This window comes from Chrysemys picta, chromosome 1 (genome assembly GCF_011386835.1).
Source record: "Chrysemys picta bellii isolate R12L10 chromosome 1, ASM1138683v2, whole genome shotgun sequence".
NCBI classification, from domain to species: domain Eukaryota; kingdom Metazoa; phylum Chordata; order Testudines; family Emydidae; genus Chrysemys; species Chrysemys picta.
This window is the reverse complement of record NC_088791.1, coordinates 34,547,409-34,569,040: the sequence shown is the minus strand read 5'-3', so window position 1 is coordinate 34,569,040 and position 21,632 is coordinate 34,547,409. Positions and strand designations below refer to the sequence as shown.

At 41.5% G+C, this 21,632-nt stretch overlaps 1 protein-coding gene across 12 annotated transcripts in view; it reads right to left on the bottom strand.

The window, feature by feature from the left end:
- TAFA5 (TAFA chemokine like family member 5) overlaps positions 1–21,632 on the bottom strand; it is a 582,613-nt gene that overhangs the window by 235,504 nt on the left and 325,477 nt on the right. For all 12 annotated transcript variants that reach the window (XR_255147.4, XR_006173041.2, XR_255146.5 and 9 more), the window contains one exon: positions 21,410–21,559. Coding sequence is in view for 1 of the 12 variants with exons in the window: in XM_005286086.5 (XP_005286143.1) it covers positions 21,410–21,559 (150 nt within the window). In the remaining 11 variants the exon portion in view is untranslated. The remainder of the gene's footprint in view (positions 1–21,409; positions 21,560–21,632) is intronic.

The following is a 21,632-nucleotide window of genomic DNA, read 5'->3' as shown; positions in this document are numbered from 1 at the left end:
AATTAAAAACTAATCTGTTTTTAAAAAAAGGAAAACAAATATTTTTTTCATGGTTAGTAGGAGTGTATGGGGAATTACATGGGACTGTTTATGAAGGAAAGTGTAAACAACAACAAAACTCAACAGGAAGGAAAAGGATAAGCGAGGAAAATAAGAGTTGGGGAAAATCAAAACACAATTCAGCTCAGGTTGAATCAAATCTGAATTGTTTTTGAATTTGTTTTTGAATAAAAATGTCAATTGTGGGTCTGATCCAGAGAAGGCATTTGGACATCCCAGGGGAGTATCCTAACCATTGGACTAAAGGTGGCGGCACCACCACTCTCACCTCCTGCTCCTCATCCTCTGGCTGTTTTGTGAATGGCCAAAACAATTTGTACCAAATTTGCAAAGAGTTTTGGATCAACTGAAACTGAATTTTTTGTCAAATAAATTATTCATCTGAAAAACATTGCCTGGCTCTAACCCCAACTCTTCCAAAACAATACATTTCCAGGACTATTGTTTCTCCTTTTGGCCATCTGTTGAAAATTTAACAAAACATTGGTACTTTCTTCCACTACAACATCTCAAAAATCCATCCCTTCTTCTCCATTCCTACTGAGAAAACCTTTCTTCACACCCTGGTTATCAGTCAAGACTCCCATCTGAGGTTTGCGTGTGGATGGGGAGTTTTGATGGGCACAGGACAAAAATCAAATAGAAATTACACCCTTTTTTATAAATGGAATAATAAATGGAAACAATAATAATTAAAACCACTACTACTTTCTAGACTACCTAACTCCTGTCTTGCACCTCTAATCTCTATCCAAAATGTTGCTGTTAATCTCATCTCTCTCCCCCACATCACCATCCCCACAATTCCAAGTCCATTCTATGACACCACATCTCCTTCTGTATTAAATTCAAACTACTCAGTTCCCCTTCAAGGCCCTGCACCAATCTGCTCTGCCTACACATTAGCTCTAGTTTCCCATCATTCCCTTGTGCTGCAGTGCAAATTTCTTTTTTATTTTTCTCCCCCAGCTATCCTTGGAGTCCCACCTACCCTGTCCACTATCACATCTCCTGTCACATCTCATTTAAGGCTCAATCTTGGCCTTACCACCAGACTTGAACAAGGGGCAGAAGATCGCTGCCCTTCCTTGGAGCAGACCAGAAGGTAGAATATGACTGCATCAGGTCTATACCTGGCACAGAATATTTCCTCCTGCATAGCAATGTTAAACAGTGCATTGGGGGAGAAGGGGGTGTTCGGAGTCCATCCATTCCCCACATCACTCTGCCCACTTTCACCAGAGAAGGGATGGACTTGCTCCATCAAAACTGCTCTCCTCCCTGTGCTGCCACAATGACCAATGCAAGACACCCTTACTCCCTTGCACCACTGCACAAACCAGATTATAATCTTGCCCTTAGATTGGGGCTTGCTCTTGGGACAGGAATTGTGTCTTACTGGTTTGCATAGCTGTGACCGAATGCACTCCTGTATTCACATCCTATTGTAATAATCTTTGTACAAAATATGCCTTGTGAGGTATCATTTAAAAATGAATAACTCAATAACTCATAATCAGTAATATCATGGTGAAATGTATATAGCAACATGTAAAGTTATGATTTCCCCCTGTAAGATGTTGCAGCACATGTTCAATTCCACATAGCCCTGACAAGGCAGAAGTTGTTAAACATTTTTATCCTAAACCAACAAATGTATCTTCAATTCAATTTACATATAAGTAGTAAACAGGGTCCTTGGAATAGCCAGATGGGGTAAACTGGTTTCTCAAGAACAAAGATTAGCCAGGTAACATCAAAGTTAATGCTGGTTAAGTTGCCATTCTTTGGCAACCAAGGGGGGAGGAACAGATCGATCGGCATTTTAGCAAACAACAACATGGAACCGCTTTTACCATGAAATGCCATGTCTCCACCATCACAATGGGAAGGAACTTTATCTTGGGGTAACTCTCAGGAAAATGCATTTCAAAGGGTGACTGGGCTATACAAGTGAGGGGCAAGAGCACCCCAGGTTTTCTCTCTCTCTCTCTCTCTTTCATCCAAGAAGACAAAGGAACCAGCCGTTTGACTTTGGGAGGGATCATGACTGGAAAATTAGGTCAGCAATGTTGTTGGGAACATGTGGTAAGGATTTTACTTCAAACCAAGTCTACTTTGTTAAGTTTTACTTACTAGAAAGTGCTTTATCTTATTTCTCTTGTAACAATTTCTAATTTTAATAACTTATGTTTGTATTCAAATTCTCTCTTGGTAATTAAATAAACTTGTCTTATTTTTAACATAAATAAATCCAGTGTTGCATTTACACTGACCTGTTTGGGTAACTTCAGTTAAATTAGCAAACTTTGCATATTGATTTCTTACAGGGGCAATGGACCTCTAAGAACTGAACTGCCCAGGAGAGGGCTGAACAGTGCAGAACACACATTTTGCAGACATTTCAGGACTGGTAGTATACTGGGATCACCTGCAGGTAGTAACCAAGGCTTCTGGAAGCCATAGTGTAGCTGATGTGTTGCTGACAGGCTGCTAGGTCAGTTGAAGGACCAGGGCTGTAATTATACACAGATACTCAGGGTGTGATCTGTACGCTGTCTGGCTGTTTGTGAGAAGCCCAGATCAGGAGCTACAACAGCAAAGTATTATGAAGCACCCAAGGTTGCAGGGGCAAGTGGTGACACAACCCCTCACTGCTCTGGATTGCACACCAGAATGTGACAACAGCACAGACAACCAAGTCCTCCGCTAAACATGCAACTCAAACTGAATGAGCCAGAGAATTCATAAGAGCCCTTACCATGATATTTATTTAGGGATGGAAAACAATTATGTTACTGCAACAGCATCTTTGTCCCACTGTGACGCCATCCCAATCTCTAGGGACAGACATCTTATCTCCTCTGAGTCAGCCCTAAGAATGCAGCTTTTTGAGGGTTCTCCTTCAAAAAGGACATCTTTTCTGAGTCAGCTCTGTGCAGAGAACCACAACAGGAGAAAGCGAAGATGTACAGCAATAACTGTAATGCCACTGTGGATGCTGAATGTAGTGACATTACTAATGCTGTCAGTAATTTGTTTAGCACTCAATTTTAGAGTTTATTTAGGTTTATTCTGACACATCATCCATCATCACACACTAGACATAAAAGAAGTTAAAAATAAAGCTCTAGTAATGTATCTCTAGAGATGCTATTTCTAACCATAGTTCTTTGCCCCCCTCAACTCACTTCCACATACTGAAGCGATTTTCTTTTCATGCTTAGTCAGTCTACTTGGTAAGGATGAAAAATACTTAATGTAACTGGGTCTTTCTAACTAGTTTCGTCACCCCCAAAGAGTCACCAGTCAACTTTGTGGTGACTGTTAATACTGTAACCCAACTAGCATTAGCCAGTCATAGAAATCGAAGGTAGAGAAACTGTGAGGTCATGTAGTACATCCCTCTGCTAATGCAGGATTTTGTTTCCCAGAATAGATTGTCTAACCTTTGTCCATTTCACTTGTAAAAGTCCTCAGTGATGAGGCTTCTAGCCATTTCATTGGAAAACTAGTCCACAGTCCAATACCACATAGTCTCTGCTCATAGCACCTTGTGCTGAAATTCCTATCTGAACCCATAGCCAAGATAGGATTAGATTCCGTAAGACTATCCAGCAAATAAAGGAAGTGAAGCTGGTGGCACTATGTAAATAGTGAACTAATGTCCCCATTGAGGCACTGAGATTCTCAAGGTGTCATCTTTCAAATGAGATGTAAAAGCAAGGTACTAATTTTTGAGGTAATTAAAGTGTTAACTCCTGGTTCCTGGCCAACCACCAAATCAGGTAAGCAAATTCTGCTTTCCTAAATATTTCCCTGCACTATCATTTTGAAAAGTTTCCTATCATACAAGGATGAGCTTTTTCCAGGTTTGAAGTCAAAGGAGGCTGCATGCCAGTGAGAAATGACTATGAGCACAGGAAAAACCATGAGGAGTCTTTGTGGCACTTTAGAAGCTAACAAATTTATTTGGGCATAAGCTTTTCTGGGCTATAACCCACTTCATCAGATGCACTGAGTGAAAAATACACTAGACGGGTATAAATACACAGAAAATGAAAAGATGTGAGTTGCCTTACCAAGTGGGGGGTCAGTGCTAACGAGGCCAATTCAATCAGAGTGGATGTGGCCCATTCCGAACAGTTGACAAGAAGGCATGAGTATCAACAGAGGGAAAATTACTTTTTGTAGTGACCCAGCCACTCCCAGTCTTTATTCAGGCCTAGTTTGATGGTGTCAAGTTTGCAAATTAATTCCAGCTTGGCAGTTTCTCGTTGAAGTCTGTTTTGAAGGTTTTTTTTTTGAAGAATGGCCACTTTTAAGTCTCTTATTGAGTGTCCAGGGAGACTGAAGTGCTCTCCTACTGGTTTTTGAAAGTTACAATTCTTAATGTCTGATTTGTGCCCATTTATTCATTTGCATAGAGACTGTCCAGTTTGGCCAAAGTACGTGGCAGAGGGGCATTTCTGGCATATGATGGCATATATCACATTGGTAGATGTGCAGGTGAACGAGCCCCTGATGGTGTGGCTGATGTGGTTAGGGCCTATGATGGTGTCCCTTGAAAAGATATGTGGACAGAGTTGGCAACAGGGTTTGTTGCAGGGATTGGTTCCTGGGTTAGTGTTTCTGTTGTGTGGTGTGTAGTTGCTGGTGAGTATTTGCTTCAGGTTGGGTGGCTGTCTATAAGCAAGGACTGGCCTGTCTCCCAAGGTCTGTGAAAGTGAGGGATCATCCTCCAGGATAGGTTGTAGATCCTTGATGATGCGCTGGAGAGGTTTTAGTTGGGGGGTGTAGGTGATGGCTAGTGGTGTTCTGTTACTTTCTTTGTTGGGCCTGTGCTGTAGTAGGTGACTTCTGGATACCCTTCTGGCTCTGTCAATCTGTTTCTTCACTTCCCCAGGTGGGTATTGTAGTTTTAAGAATGCCTGATAGAGATCCTGTGTGTCTGTCTCTGTCTGGGGGATTGGAGCAAATGTGGTTGTATCTTAGGGCTTGGCTGTAGACAATGGATCGTGTGATGTGGTCTGGATGAAAGCTGGAGGCATGTAGGTAAGTATAGCAGTCAGTAGGTTTCCAGTATAGGATGGTGTTTATGTGATCATTGCTTATTTGCACTGTAGTGTCCAGGAAGTTGATCTCTTGTGTGGACTGGTCCAAGCTGAGGTTGACGGTGGGATGGAAAATTGTTGAAATCCAGGTGGAATTCCTGAAGGGCCTACTTCCTATGGGTCCAGATGATGAACATGTCATCAATATAGTGCAAGTAGAGTAGGAGTGCTAGGGGACAAGAGCTGAGGAAGCATTGTTCTAAGTCAGCCATAAAAATGTTAAAAGAACAGGAGTACTTGTGGCACCTTAGAGAATAACAAATTTATTAGAGCATAAGCTTTCGTGGGCTACAGCCCACTTCTTCAGAGGGCATATTGTGGGGCCATGCAGGTACCCATAGCAGTGCCGCTGACTTGAAGGTATAAATTATTCACAAATCTGAAATAGTTGTGGGTGAGGACAAAATCACAAACCCACAAGGGTATTTATTAACAGGCCACTTCATCTTGAATGGTCCCTTAGAATATGTGTTAACTACTTATGCTAAACAGTCTGTTCCACCTTATACTTAGCTGTGACACTCCTAATACCTTTCCCAGACCTGAAGAAAAGCTCTCCTGTAAGCTAGAAAGCTGATCTCTTTCACCAACAGAAGTTGGTCCAATAAAAGACTGACAAAGCTACAACAGTGCAAACAGTGAGAGATGAAGTAATTCCTAGTTATAGGAATACATCTGTACAGCCTATTAGAATCCTTCGGGATGAAAGGTATTCTGTAAAAGAAAGCTTTCTACCATTCGATAAATATCACTGTCCCTATTTTTTCCTGATAGTTTGCCAAACTGATTCGTGATTTTGAGTGCCTCTTCTTTTGGGTCCCCAAGCTGATACACTTTAACAAGCTCTGGTTTCAGAGTAGCAGCCGTGTTAGTCTGTATCCGCAAAAAGAACAGGAGTACTTGTGGCACCTTAGAGACTAACAAATTTATTTGAGCATAAGATTTCGTGGGCTATAGCCCACTTCTTCAGATGCATAGAATGGAACATATAGTAAGGAGATATATATACACATACAGAACATGAAAAGGTGGAAGTAGCCATATCAACTCTAAGAGGCTAATTAATTAAGATGAACTATTATCAGCAGGAGAAAAAAAAATTTGTAGTGATAATCAAGATGGCCCATTTCAGACAGTTGACAAGAGGTGTGAGGATACTTAACATGGGGAAATAGATTCAATCTGTGTAATGACTCAGCCATTCCCAGTCTCTATTCAAGCCTAAATTAATGGCATCTAGTTTGCATATTAATTCAAGTTCAGCAGTTTCTCATTGGAGTCTGTGTTTGAAGCTTTTCTGTTGCAAAATTGCCACCTTTACGTCTGTTACTGAGTGACCAGAGAGGTTGAAGTGTTCTCCTACTGGTTTTTGAATGTTATGATTCCTGATGTCAGATTTGTGTCCATTTATTCTTTTGCGTAGAGACAGTCCTCTTGTCAACTGTCTGAAATGGGCCATCTTGATTATCACTAAAAAAGTTTTTTTTTCTCTCCTGCTGATAATAGCTCATCTTAATTAATTAGCCTCTTAGAGTTGATATGACTACTTCCACCTTTTCATGTTCTATATGTATATATATATATATATATATATATCCTTACTATATGTTCCATTCTATGCACATGAAGAAGTGGGCTGTAGTCCACGAAAGCTTATGCTCAAATAAATTTGTTAGTCTCTAAGGTTCCACAAGTACTCCTGTTCTTTTAACAAGCTCTGGTTTTCAGAAAGTGCTGAGGACCCATAGTATGAAATTCTGGCTCCATTTATGGTGTCAAGTTGAGTACCCCAAATTCCAGGCACTTAAATCACTAGTCACTTTGGAAAATTTTGGACTGCCTCTTTATGCATGGTTCCATTAAGTGAACTCAGGTAACTCCATCATAAACTATTCCTCTCTGTTCTTCGTGTTTATACATTCACACACTTCCAGAAAAACTGTAGCCCTTACTTCTTGCCCGAGAAAGAATTTCCCTGGGTCAGCTACAGTTCTTTTACAGAACTGTTTGTTCTCTTCTTTGCACACTTTCACTTTCTTTCATTTCTGCATTTATTCCTGTTGTGTATCTAAAATTAAGAGTGGTATTCTCATTTCACTAGACTGCACATAAATTGATGTTGCTGTGGGTGCTACAGCTACTGACTTCGTGCTGTTTACTTTCTCCACCAGATTTTAGCCAATAACGCTGACTTCTTGCCAGGGCCAGCTCCAGCGTTTTTGCCGCCCCAAGCTGCGGAAAAAAAACAAACAAACCCCAAAACCGCGATCGGCGGCACTTTGGCGGCAGCTCAACCGCTGCCGCTTCATTTTTCGGCGGCAATTCGTCAGTGGGTCCTTCCCTCCGAGAGGGACCGAGGGACCCATCGCCGAATTGCCGCTGAAGACCCAGACATGCCGCCCCTTTGCGTTGGCCGCCCCAAGCACCAGCATGCTGCACTGGTGCCTGGGGCCAGCCCTGCTTCTTGCATGCTTACATTCCAACTCTAACCCACCTTTTTCTTTCATAACCAAACAGAATAAATACATTATTGTTTCCCTTGACTCTACTTGAGGCTACGTTTTACAAGAATTTACCAGCCTTTAGTTTGGTCAAGCTGTTTGGATAAGATATTATTGCTAAAATACAGTTAACATTCCAAATAATTTCCCTAATAGTCCATTTCAGGCAGCAAAACAGAAGCATAGTAAAAAATCTGCTTTTCGTGTACTTCTAAAGGAACTGTGATTCACAAAGTGGAAACTGTCATAATGTGCCAGGATCAGACATTTGTGCATTGTAATGGGGACTTGGTGAGTCGCAGTAACCACCTCAGATTTCAGTTATCAGGGATATCTATAATTCAGATTATACTGGCTAGAGGCATATGCAAGAAAATTAAGTGCTATGCATGTGGCTCTGATGTAAAGTTCATAGACTCATAGACTTTAAGGTCAGAAGGGACCATTATGATCATCTGGTCTGACCCCCTGCATGCTGCAGGCCATAAAACCGTCCCTACCCCTTCCCTGGACTCTGCTGTTGAAGTCCCCAATCCTGTTATTAGTGACTTCAATCGGCAGAGACCCTCCTGCTAGAGATCCCTGCCCCATGCTGCGGAGGAAGGCGAAAAACCTCCAGAGGCTCAGCCAATCTGCCTTGGAGGAAAATTCCTTCCCGACCCCAAATATGGCGATCAGTAAGACCCCGAGCATATAGGCAAGAGTCTCCAGCCTGACCCCTGTTAGCCATTATACTATTTACCTACCATTGCTTGGTTTTCCTTGACTACTATGTTTTACCATTAAACCATTCCCTCCATAAACTTATCTAACTTAATCTTAAAACCAGACAGGTCCGTCGCCCCCACCGTTTCCCTCGGAAGGCCGTTCCAATATTTCACCCCTCTGACGGTCAGAAACCTTCGTCTAATTTCAAGCCTGAACTTCCCCACGGCCAGTTTATATCCATTCGTTCTTGTATCCACATTAGTACTAAGCTGGAATAATTCTTCTCCCTCCCTTGTATTAATCCCTCTAATATATTTAAAGATAGCAATCATATCCCCCCTCAGCCTTCGCTTTTCAGACTAAACAACCCAAGCTCCTCTAGTCTCCTTTCATACGACAGGTTTTCCATTCCTCTGATCATCCTAGTGGCCCTTCTCTGCACCCGTTCCAGTTTGAGTTCATCTTTTTTAAACATGGGAGACCAGAACTGCACACAGTACTCCAAATGAGGTCTCACCAGCGCCTTGTACAACGGAAGCAGGACCTCCTTATCCCTACTAGATATACCTCGCCTAATGCATCCCAAGACAGCATTGGCTTTTTTCACCGCCACGTCACATTGTCGACTCATAGTCATCCTGCGGTCTACAAGGACCCCTAGGTCCTTCTCCTCTTCCGTTACTTCTAACCAATGCGTCCCCATCTTGTAACTAAAATTGTTATTAGTCATCCCCAAATGCATCACCTTACACTTTTCACTATTAAATTTCATCCTATTTCTGATATTCCAATTCACAAGCTCATTCAAGTCTCCCTGCAGGATATCCCTATCCTCCTCCGAATTTACAACGCCTCCCACCTTCGTATCATCCGCAAACTTTATCAGCCCACTCCTGATTCTGAAGGCAAAAGATCTTCCACAGCAATTGTGTTTTAGGTGGGGTAGAGTTGAGAGAGAGATTTGGGGTAGGAGGTGCTAGGCCTTGGATAGGTTTTTTCACCCAGGTGTGAAGGCAGGTTTATTGAGTAAGAAAACTGCCTTTAAAAAATCATAACTTGTTTGAATGTAGAACTGAATAGAAGCATCTAATGTTTTCAGTTGCAGTGTGGGGTGGAAAGGGCATTTTAACAAAATGAACATAAAAAACATAGAAGATTAGGGTTGGAAGAGACCTCAGGAGGTCATCTAGTTCAATCCCCTGCTCAAAGCAGGACCAACCCCAACTAAATCATCCCAGCCAGGGCTTTGTCAAGCTGGGCCTTAAAAACCTCTGTGGATGGAGATTCCACCACTTCCCTAGGTAACCCATTCCAGGGCTTCACCACCCTCCTAGTGAAATAGTTTTTCCTAATATCCAATCTAGACCTCCTCCACTGCAACTTGAGACCATTGCTCCTTGTTCTGTCATCTGCCACCACTGAGAATAGCCAAGTTCCATCCTTTTTGGAACCCCCCTTCAGGTAGTTGAAGGCTGCTACCAAATCCCCCATCACTCTTCTCTTCTGCAGACTAAACAAGCCCAGTTCCCTCAGCCGCTCCTCGTAAATCATGTGCCCCAGCCTCCTGATCATTTTCGTTGCCCTCAGCGGGACTCTCTCCAATTTTTCCCCATCCTTTCGGGGGGCGGGGGGAGGGAAACTGGATGCAACACCCCAGATGTGGCCTCACCAGTGCCGAATAGAGGGGAATAATCACTTCCCTCAATCTGCTGGCAATGCTCCTACTAATACAGCCCAATATGCCGTTGGCCTTCTTGGCAACAAGGGCACATTGCTGACTCATATCCAGCTTCTCGTCCACTGTAATCCCCAAGTCCTTTTCTGCAGAACTGTTGCTTAGCCAGTCAGTCCCCAGCCTGTAGCGGTGCATGGAATTCTTCCATCCTAAGTGCAGGACTCTGCACTTATCCTTGTTAAACCTCATCAGATTTATTTTGGCTAAATCCTCCAATTTGTCTAGGTCACTCTGGACCCTATCCCTACCCTCCAGGGTATCTACCTCTCCCCCCACAGCTTAGTAGTACTTCTACATCCAAAGTAGTAGTAAGTTTCGGATACATTCACCTCTCCAAAAGGTAGTCAAGCTAGACAGCCAAGCTACACATTTAAAAAGTATGCACAGGCAATGGCCAAAACATTAATACTTCCTTTCATTCCTCAAAAGACATCCCCTCCCCTGCACACAATATGCTTTTCCTCTCCTAACATAGGCATCAGGGCACAAGAAGTGATCATTTACACTGTGTGTGCACTTGGCCAGTTCTTGTAGTGTTTAAAAGGCCTGAGGAAGAGGTGGAAAACTACTCTTGGGAAATTAAAATGGCATGATCTATGACAGCCTACACACCTGCAAATATTCAAACCACTCATTATTCAACCCATCTTTTTATATATATATATATATTCCTTTTATTTTCCCACATCGCGTATAACACAATCTTAGTATCAGGTAATTTAAAAGTTAATGGTCTGATCCTGCAAGGTACTGAGCACAGTCTAAGAGGTGCTGAAAACCTTCAACTCTCATTTATTTCACTGGGACCTGAGGGTGCTCATCACCCCCTAGAATCAGGCTTTAAACATTACTTGAAACTACATCTTTGAAAAGCAGTAGAAATATTGAAGCCTTGATCAAACTAATGAATCTCTCTCAGCTCCACAACTGAAATGCTGGTCTTGAACACATTTCATGATATCTGGGCTCTCGTCATACTGAAAATAAAAAAGTATCATGGCATCCAAGTAAAATTCTCTGCTCAGCTAGGATAAATCCTTACTAATCACATGTTGCCAAACTGCATTAGCATCCACATAGCAGACCTGTTAGAATATACTCTTCCAATATGGGGAGAGAATGATCTCAATGTCTACTGAATTCTGGGAGGTGCCAATCTGGCCAACATGATCCACCTGTATTTTGATGAAAGGAAGAAAAAGATACTGCTACTGTCCTTCAGAGAGCATGCAGAGCATTAGAGCAGAGCGAGTTTTTCCAACTCACCCATCATTTTCCTCAGTTTCATATAATCATTTTCAGAACTTCTTGCCAACCTACCCAAAATGATAAAAAAGGCAAGCAGCTTTAAAAACATGCTCCCAGCTGTTTAACTCTCTAACTAGTCTCCAGGATAGGCAGTTGCCTTTCTACCACTGTTACCACTGCAATATAATTAGTTCCACCTGTCTAGAACCAAATAGCCCTGGTCACCTCCTAAACCTAGATCTCCTGCATGATCACACAGAGCACTGTTTGGGTTCCAGCAACCCAACACCTGTCTACTCACTTTTATTCAACCTCCTATTAGTGTCAAATCTATCCAATGCTGCCTTTTTGTTTCGCATGCATCGGATTTACTTATCATAAATGCAACTAAACTTACTCCATATGCTGCATTTACAATTACAAGAAACCTCCTACCTTAGATGGCACTACAACAATAACAGTGTATGCAACTTAAACATGAAAGACTCATATTACATTTCTAGAGATTGTAAGATTTGCAATATTTTTTGGTTGTGCAAATTGGAATATCTTAAGAAGCCTGAAGCCCTTTAGGTATTGAATAGAGTTCTGTTTCAGTGGGTAAGTTAGGAGTCAATTAGTAATCACTTTTGACCCCAACATCTCCCTATCGGCTCTCGGAGCTAATGAGGAGAGAAGAGCAGGAAATTATTAAATGAGTCTAATACAGCCTCCTCAGAGATCCTGGGTTTCTGTGTTAAACAAAATCAATCACTGCCAACTGAAAAGCATGTTAAATACCATATATGAACTTTGTGTCACATAAAGATGCAGTAGAGAATAATGCAATTAGAAATAATTATTGCCAAAAAGGTACTAGAATTTAATTATCATAAAGTATGTCTATACCTGGATATTATGTCAAGGAGCTCTTTAAAAAGTAGGAGAAAAAAATCTAATAGGAACGGAGAAAAAAAGAGAGGAAAGCAAGTATCAAAATACCAAATATTAGTGTTTTATTTTCAGTTGTTTTAAAGTAGTCAAAATAATAATACACAGTAGTACAGGGGTTCCCAAACTTGGTTCGCGGCTTGTTCAGGGTAAGCTCCTGGCGGACCGCGAGACGCTTTGTTTACCTGAGCATCCACAGGTACAGCCGCTCGGAGCTCTCAGTGGCCACAGTTTGCCATTCCCGGCCAATGGGAGCTGCGGGAAGCGGCGCGGGCCGGGCCACTGCTTCCTGGTAAACAAAGTTTATCACGGTCTGCCAGGGGCTTACCCTGAACAAGCCGTGAACCAAGTTTGGGAACCCCTGCAGTAGTATCATGCAGAAGATCACTCTTTTAAACAAGATTTCAAGACTGGAATCATAATCTTAACTTCAATTATTGACTTAACAATGCCCACAGATATCCATCTTCTAAATGGAAATTAAAACCAGGGATATTTTGATTTGTTCTTAGCTGCATTCAACAGCAAGAGGGCTGTCCAACTCTTATTGCAATTGTCCTCTTTGAAACGGAATTAGATCATCATCAATTCTTAATGCTCCACAGCAGGGTGCACATGGACAGTTAGTTTGTGTCAGGTTAGTGCGGGGTAGATTCACAACCCAACTAGTGCAACCTTTTGTGTACACAAGCCTTTAGAGTCACAGGGTTAGATTGTAGTGGGGCAGGGCACAGAATTTCAGTGCTAGAAGTTGCTGTCTGTGGAGTGCTGAGCCAAGAAGAATGCCTCCTGACACTCTGGTGAGCTCAGCAAGAGACTACTATGACACTCTTTTTTGAAGAAGATCTGAAACCTCATCCTTCAGAGCTTAAACCAGTCTCCTGCTATCGAGGCTAGAAGGTGACGTTGCTCATCTGCTCACAGTGGAGATTCTTGTACCTTCTTCTGAGACATGCGGTACTGGCCAATGCTGAAGACAGAATACTGGACTAGGTGGACCACAGGTCTGATCCATTATGGTAATTCCCAGGTTCATATCAGAGAATCCCTATGTCCCTTCTTGAAACTGGTATTTTAGGACACGATTGTGAGCAGCAAAAAAAAAAAAATACCCCAAGTATTTCTACTATTTTGCCCACTTAGAGCACTGTTCATTGCTGCACAGTATGAATGTCAACTGGGCAGAACATCTGCTTTAAACAAAGAATAGCCTGTCCCTGATTAATACACTGTCCTTACAACACATCACTGAGTGGAGCACCAAGAGAAGAGAGGAAAACATTAATGTAAATCAATGAGAGAGCCATCATAGCATCTCACATGACTCACTGCTAATCTGGGCACTGCAAATTTCATCTCCAGATTGATACGGCACTTGTGGAAGAATTCTAGAACAATCATACGTGTGTGTGTGTGAGTAGGTTTCTCTCTCTCAAGTGAGCACCCGCAAATACACACAGCATTATTTGAGTAAGACTGTACTGGTCAAGATTGCTTTTAGAACAAGAACTAAATTCATTACAATATTGTACATATATATCCAGTCAACCTCTTTCCTCTAGTCAATCTTCTATATCCTCCAATTTAAAATGGTGCTGAAGAATGGGTCATACACAGACAAGTTACTCTGTTGACAATCCAAATGGCTATATTGAATTGCCATATATTGTTAAAGCAATGCTAATAAACACTTCATTACAGAATTTGATCTAAAAAGAAGGTCTACAGATGTCTAGAATGGTAAAAACAGAAAATGATGAGGCAGATACTAAGTTATACCACCATGACTCCTACGTGATTTCATATAGGTATGAAATTACCCCATAGCCATTACATACAGTTACACCATTGTCTCTTTCAGCAGAGAAGTAATATGCATCAACTCAAGCTAGAAAACAGGGAGAACAGTGAGGCCCTTTTCAAGCTACATTAGTAGTCTGTCATATTTAGAGCAGAATGATTGGAAATGAGTACATCAGCGCTCCTCATGCTAGCCAAATATCTAAAAGTAAAGCTTTGTTCTTTATACTTTACTGAGACATAGTGCAGAGTTGTGCCTGTTTATATTTAAGACTGCTTCCAGTTTTCTAGGATCTAAAGCACACACTTTCATTTCTTAGGAAACGACACCAGTTAATATACCAGTAGAAATCAGAACCGACTTTGGTAATCAACTCAGAACTTGTAGAGATTGCTCTTGGTACAAGTGCTTTTGAAGTATAAGCGTCCTTAAATTTCCTACTCTCCTTGCCAAATAACTGACATCAGAATTCAGTCCTTCAGAAAATATATAGCATAACAGAATACACTCTAGAATAACATTCAACACAAAACAATGAGTAAATGGTAGTCTGATACCACTACCAGAATGTGCTCTGAATGTATTTTGCTAAATTTGATACAGAACTCTGTCAGCGGAGATGGACACTGCCTCGTGCAAAGTCCTAATTTAAGCATTTTGGGTTGGTCCTTGGCTCAGGCAGCGGTTGCTTAAATTAAATCAATAAAAATCAGCGTTCAGAAACGTACACAAGTCAAGCCCATAGGACTTCCAGCTACAGCTCCCTCCCTTGTACTCCAGGAGATTCTAAGTTTTTTAGATGCAGTCTGGCAGGGAGTTGTTGGCATTGAAGTTCCAAGCTCTTTCAACCCATCTCTTCCTGTCTCTCTTTACACTTGTGCCTGCCTTCATTCTCTGCAGCAGCTGGGGACGGGGGTGTCTGTCCATAATTGCCACTTCTCACAGTTTGGGGGGGGGGCGAGGGAAGGCTGGTTTTGCTGTTTGCAGGCATAAAGGGTTCTTAATCCCTTCCTGCTGTGTTTGTAGACCCCATCACAAAGCCAAAGAGTGCTCCTCTTTCAGAGGTTCTCATAGTACTAACTAGTGTTTTCTTAACTACCGCTTTTGCTTAGTCTTCATCGTCAGTGGTTTTGTGCTAATTATTAAAGAACTGGGGTACAATTCTGCTACTCGTACTCACAAAGCATAGAGGGAACCTTTACTCCACAAGCAGTCCCAGTAAAACCAATGGGACTACTCACAGACTATAAAATGGGAGAATCAGGACATTAGTTCACAGCAGATTATCTAAATGATATTCTTATTCAAAAAATCTTACCATTAGAGTATCTTCATTCTGGAGTAGGAGACTGTGATGGGGCTTACTCCCATCACCTGTTAGACAAGGGGTTAAGAGCCAATTAGTGCAGCTGTAATTGATTGATTCCTGATCAGAGTGGGTGGAGCTAGATAAGGATTATTAGGCACCTGGGCCTTATAGGGAACCTGAAAGAACTCAGTAGGAGAGAGACTGAAGAGAAGGTGGGACTCTCCTGTGGACAGAAACTCACAGAGAGCAAGCCAGGCTCCTGTAGGGAGGGAGCCCTGAAATAGGATTAGTGAACGTACTTCAGTGAAGCCCAAGAGGGGAGGAGAGTGTTTAGTTCAGCACATAGACACCAACTCCATGGGTACTCTGGGCTGAAGCACCCATGGGAAAAAATAGTGGGTGCTCAGCACCACCACTCTCAGCTGTTCAGCAGGGCCCTGCCCAAACAGCTGATTGGTGGGGCTACCAATCAGCTGTTTGGTGGCTGTGGGAGGAGCTTGGGGGGAGGCTGGAGAGCAGCGGGTGGCAGGTGGGTGGGGCATGGGGGAGGAAAGAGGCAGATCAAGGGTGGGGCCTCAGGGGAGGCGGTGGAGGGGTGATGGAGCACCCCTGGGGAAAAATAAAAGTCAGCGCCTATGGTTCAGCAGAGGAAACAAAAGCTGGGAGGCCCTAGGGAGAACCCAGAGGTCCGAGAACCAAAGGGAGGCTGTGTAAAGCATAGCTGTAGTTCAGCACCACAAAGAGGCTTAGAGGTAGGAAGGGACCCAGAGAAACAGGAGCATGTCTGAAGAAACAGACCGAGCTGCTTAATAGAGGGTTCCTGGGTCAGAATACAGAGTTGAGGAAAGATATGAGTTCCCCCACCAGCTCCCGAGGAAGAGGCATCCAAGCCCAACGGAAGGAATCTTGAGCCTAAGGTGGTGTTGAAGACTGATCTGAAAGGACAGGTTCAGGAATAGCCCAAATGGTGGGGGTTTGGAGGGAAGGCTTTTTTGTGATGGGATGTTTATGAACTTTCTCTTCAACCTCCTTGTTACCCCAGAAGAGGACCAAACTGTATATGACTTGGAAGCAAATCCAAGCCATGAAAGACCCGGTGAGAGGCAGATGGCCTGCAGGAGGTACCAAAGACAAGGACATCTTGTAGCATCGCACCCTGACATAAAGAGGTGCAATGGGTGGTGAATACATTACATTTCACAGTCAAAGAGTTAAGCAGATGAATCAAGATCAGCTATTAAGGCCAAGCTTTCCAGTAACAAAAGTGTCAAAAAGACATTTTGTGTGTCCTTAGTGAGAAAGCTGGGTTTGTTTTTAATTTTGGCATTGATGCCTATGTGATTAAGAGTGAATAGAAGTCTCTAATGGACAAAAAGTACAAAAAATAATCTATAACTGCAGATGTTCTCTCTGAGTGTAAGAAAAAAATATCCTACCCTATGTTTGGTTGTCACATTCCGAAAACAATGGTACTTTGCTAAAAACCAGAAGGATGAACAGCTCCCTGTGAAGATTACTTCGCTGAACTGGCCAGCAGAAAGCATTCAATAGCAACTTCCCCAACACTTTTCCTAGAAACTAAATATGCTAGCACCTTTAGAAAATTCTACCTCTACCTGCCCGGGCAGCAAGAATTGTTTATGTTCTTGAGATTGAGCCATCTCACCAACTCACAGAACCTTTTTTTTTTTTTTGTATTAGTTGTCAGCATTAAATATATTCATAAGCAGGAGACTATGGACAGGAGACAATGCTTGGATTACCTTTCATATTTTTCTACTTTAAGGGGAAATTATACTTATGTTGAAACCAGATGGACATTGTCTCTCATAGTGCTGGGGCAGTCTCTCTGTTTTCATGAGACCATGTCTGAATGAGCATTATAGAAACTATATTATCTTTCTTTTACGATAAATTATTTAGAATTTGTTACCTGGTTCTAACAGGTTATGGGGTCTACTTGAACCCTGATTTCAAAGCACCTGTGAAAGTTCAATGTTCCTAACTACATGCTGGAACCAAAATAAATGTGTCTTAAAAGTATTTGCAAGTGCAGCACCTAATAAAGGGCATAAAGTTTCCAGTTTATACCTTTTAGGATAATCTATGCTAACCGAATCCATTAGAGCTACATAGGAACAACATTCCAAGAGGAGCTGTGGAGGCAAAAAACCTAACTGGCTTCAAGGCTGAGCTTGATAAGTTTATGGAGGGGATGGTATGATGAGACTGCCTACAATGGCATGTAGCCGATATGTGACTACTAGCAGCAAATATCACCAATGGCCAGTGATAGGACACCAGATGGGGAGGGCTCCGAGTACTACAGAGAACTCTTTTCCAGATGTCTGGCTGGTGGGTCTTGCCCACGAGGTCTGGGTCTGACTGACTGTCATATTTGGGGTCGGGAAGGAATTTTCCCCCTGGTCATACTGGCAGAGACCCTGGGGGTTTTCACCTGCCGCTGCCGTATGGGATACGGGTCACTTGCAGGTTAACACTAGTGTAAATGGTAGATTCTCTGTAACTTTAAGTCTTAAAATCATTATTTGAGGACTTCAGTAACTCAGCTAGAGGTTATGGGTTTATTACAGGAGTAGGTGGTTGAGGTTTGGTGGCATGTAACATGCAGGAGATCAGAGTAGGTGATCAAGATGGTCCCTTCTTGCCTTAAAGTCTATGAAATAACAGGAATTGTAAGACAAAGTGCAAACTGCAGAGTAATCCATAGTCACAGTAGTCTGCTTGTAGCTTTTGCTTTTAGCTGATGATTTCACCACTTATTTTAAATGTGAGGGATTACAGAATGTACACACCGTCTTCGGCTGTCTGAAAATTCCCAACCTCCTACAGTAATCAGGTGGAGAGATTATTTTGCTACTCTGTATGTCTCAGCAGAGCCACTCATAATATAGGATGACAGAAAAGAGAGTACGGAGCCAGAGCCATCAATCCTGCGAAAGGAAGTGGTGTGTGCTATTATGAAAATGAAGACTGGGAAATCACCAGGGGTAGATAACATGCCTGCAGAATTGTTAAAAGGGATCGGCAATCGCAATACTGAAATTATGTGGAAAAATTGTAGTGATATATGGATGACTAAAAATTGGCTGGAGGACTGGACAAAGGAAATTTTTCTGCCTTTCTCAAAGAAGGCAGACATGACAGTTGTAGTAACTATCATAACATCACACTGGTATTGCATGCGAGCAAAGTTCTTCTCTGCATAATTCAGAATAGCATGAAACAAAGGATAGAAGCAGAACTACCACCACAACAGTCTGTTTTCAAGGCACATTTGACCAAATGGCGAATATTAGTCACATCACTGGAAAAATGCAGAGAGTACAATCACCCACTTATCACATGCTTCACTGACTACTCAAAAGCGTTTGATTCTGTCTGACATGGCCATCTTTGTAGGATATTGGCAGATATGGGGAGTCTAAAGCATTCCAAATTGGCAGATATAGGGAATCCAAAGCATGAACTCATTGCAAGTCTCTTCCACCAACATCAGCCATGGTGCGAACAGTGGGCATTCTATGAGACAAGAGTGTATTTTGTTGCAAGCCTCTAACACATACACTGAATTTATGATGAAACAAGGCTTGGAAGGTTTTGACAAAATAGAACAAACTTGGATTTCCATTAGTGGACATCTAACTGACCTCACAAATGCTGATGATATTACACTCTTTGTAACAACTATGATGCAAATGTTGGAGTCTGTAAAAAAAAGTTAGTGAGGAATATGGACTATTCCTGAATGTGATGAAAACAAAATGCAGATACATTGACTCAGATAACAAAAATAGGATGCAAGCAGAAATCATAATTAATAGACAAGCTAGAGAGGCAGCAGATTAATTTAATTATCTGGGATCATATATAGCCAATCAATGAAGCTGTTTCAAAAAATCAAAAAAGACAAGGGATGGCTTGCTCAGGAATTGCCTCCCTTAAGAAAGTGTGGAAAAAACATTCGGTCTCAAAAGGGGCAACTGGTGAAAAGACTAATTTTTTTTCCATACAGATTTATGGATGTGAATAAAGTTAATGCTGCTGACAAGAAGAAAATTGAAGCTTTTGTAATGTGCTGCTGGCAAAGACTCTTGCATATTTCATGGACAGAAAAAAAGATGAATGTCTATGTTAGAAAAAAAAATGTTGAAGAGAAGTAGACCCTGATGTCAAAAACCAATAGAAGCAAACTTACGTACTTTGGTCACTTTAGGCATAGGAAATAACCTTGAGAAAGTTATTATGGAAAGAATGGTGGATGGTCATCGTAGTAAGGAATGATCAGTGAAGAGATGAATGGATGGTGCAGCAAATCACTGGAAGGTCAGATGCTGAGTGCTTGAAGATAGCGATGGATCATGAAGGCTTCTGAAAATTCTGCTGATATAATTGTTATGCAGACATGAATAAATAGATTTATTTACAATAATCTACTCCCTTTAGTTGTATAAAGATGATTACCAAGAATGTTGGCAGCAAAACCAGGAGTCATACTAACCCCTCCCACCCATTCTACAAATAAGTGGAGACATTTTTCTTTTCATCAAATGAAAATGAGATGGGACCTCCACCAGTCTGAAAGTTGAGTCCAGTTAACATGTGACCTCAATTGCCTACCAAATTTGTGAGTACATCTGGTTTGTACATGCAAAACCCATATTTGCCCTCACAAAACCTACCTTCTGATTATCACACTGCGTAATTGCACATAATGTTGAATTACCCAATTTGCTAACAAATGGGCTTGCAAAATTTGCATGAATAGATAAGGTGGCCCGCTAAAAATGTGTCCCTTAGGTACCCAATGAAACCATATTATGTTACTGCAAACAGGGAGGAAGAAAATTATTGGAGATGGAGTCCCACAATCCATGATGGAGATAGCCGAGAAAATTATCTCCAGAGTAGCAAACTATGGAAACAGAATGTATATGATGATCTATGCTTAGCTCTGTGGGTAGGTACTGAAATCCCCATTAAGCTGTTTTCTTTGACAGTCAATGGGTGAGATCAAATTCTGATGTTATGGCATGCAACATTTTTATTTAAGGACTCAAGCTGGTATGTGAGTCATTTTTCAAAGGCAATCTTTATTGTATCCATATAGAAGCATCTTTCTTTTGTTGTTGTTAACAGAGTCTAGATCAAAATATGCCATTTTACATCAACTATTTTTAACATATACTTAACATCATATTTTATTTCGTCTAATTGCAATATGAATGCTTTCTAATAAGGTTACCTCAGCAAGCTTACAATGAAGACTGCACCACTGCTAATGTTTTACTTAGCTGTAACATAGCAGTTCATTTGCTTCACAAAATGATTTCAAAGTGAAATATTTTCATACCTCCCTCTACATCAGCATTTTTGCAGGCTGCAGGCTCTACTCAGCTACTGCATCTGCAGTGAATCATATATAATGATCATTTTAATGAAAGAAGAAATATTATGCATGTAAGGTACATACATATTTTCTTTTCCAATAACATCACTAACGCTTTTTTCAAGAACACTAACTTTCATGCAGGAGTGGTCACGTTAGCCTCAGTGGTATTAAACCTTTGAGTCTAGATTAGAGTAAGTGCATTTTTGGTTTCACAAAGAACTTAAACAAACAAACAACAATTCCACTCTGGAAAGCTCACGGGTTTCAGCATCATTCAAATTAAAATACAGAATATATTAGTCCAATTCTATTAACATCTCACCTGCATTACCAAACTAAATCAGAAATGAAGATGCTAAAGAAGAAAAATAGCACTGATTCACTGCCCTTTGGAAAAAAATTATGCTATTAATGAGTAATTCTTGGTTTTGAGGATTTCGACCATATCATCACAAAACTAACCAATTAGTAGGTTAGCTCACACATATAATAATGTCAGACACATATAACCTTTTTTTATTTGAATAAACAATTAAACGTGATGACTTTTGTGCTGGTAGATACTGATTGAATGGATCTTTGCCTCTTACCATCCACGCAGGCTGGCCTTGCTCTTGTTGTACCGGCAATCTGTCCTTTTTTACATGCACAGCGAGCTGTTTGTCGGGCTATAGTCCTTCGGGGCTGACTGCTATCTCTGTCCAAAGTAACAATCTCACATGTACCTGCAGCCAGTTGACCTGGAAAAAGAACCAGCAACAGGTACCAGAGTCACTGAATGCACTACAGGCAATCTATTACAGCTGAATAGAG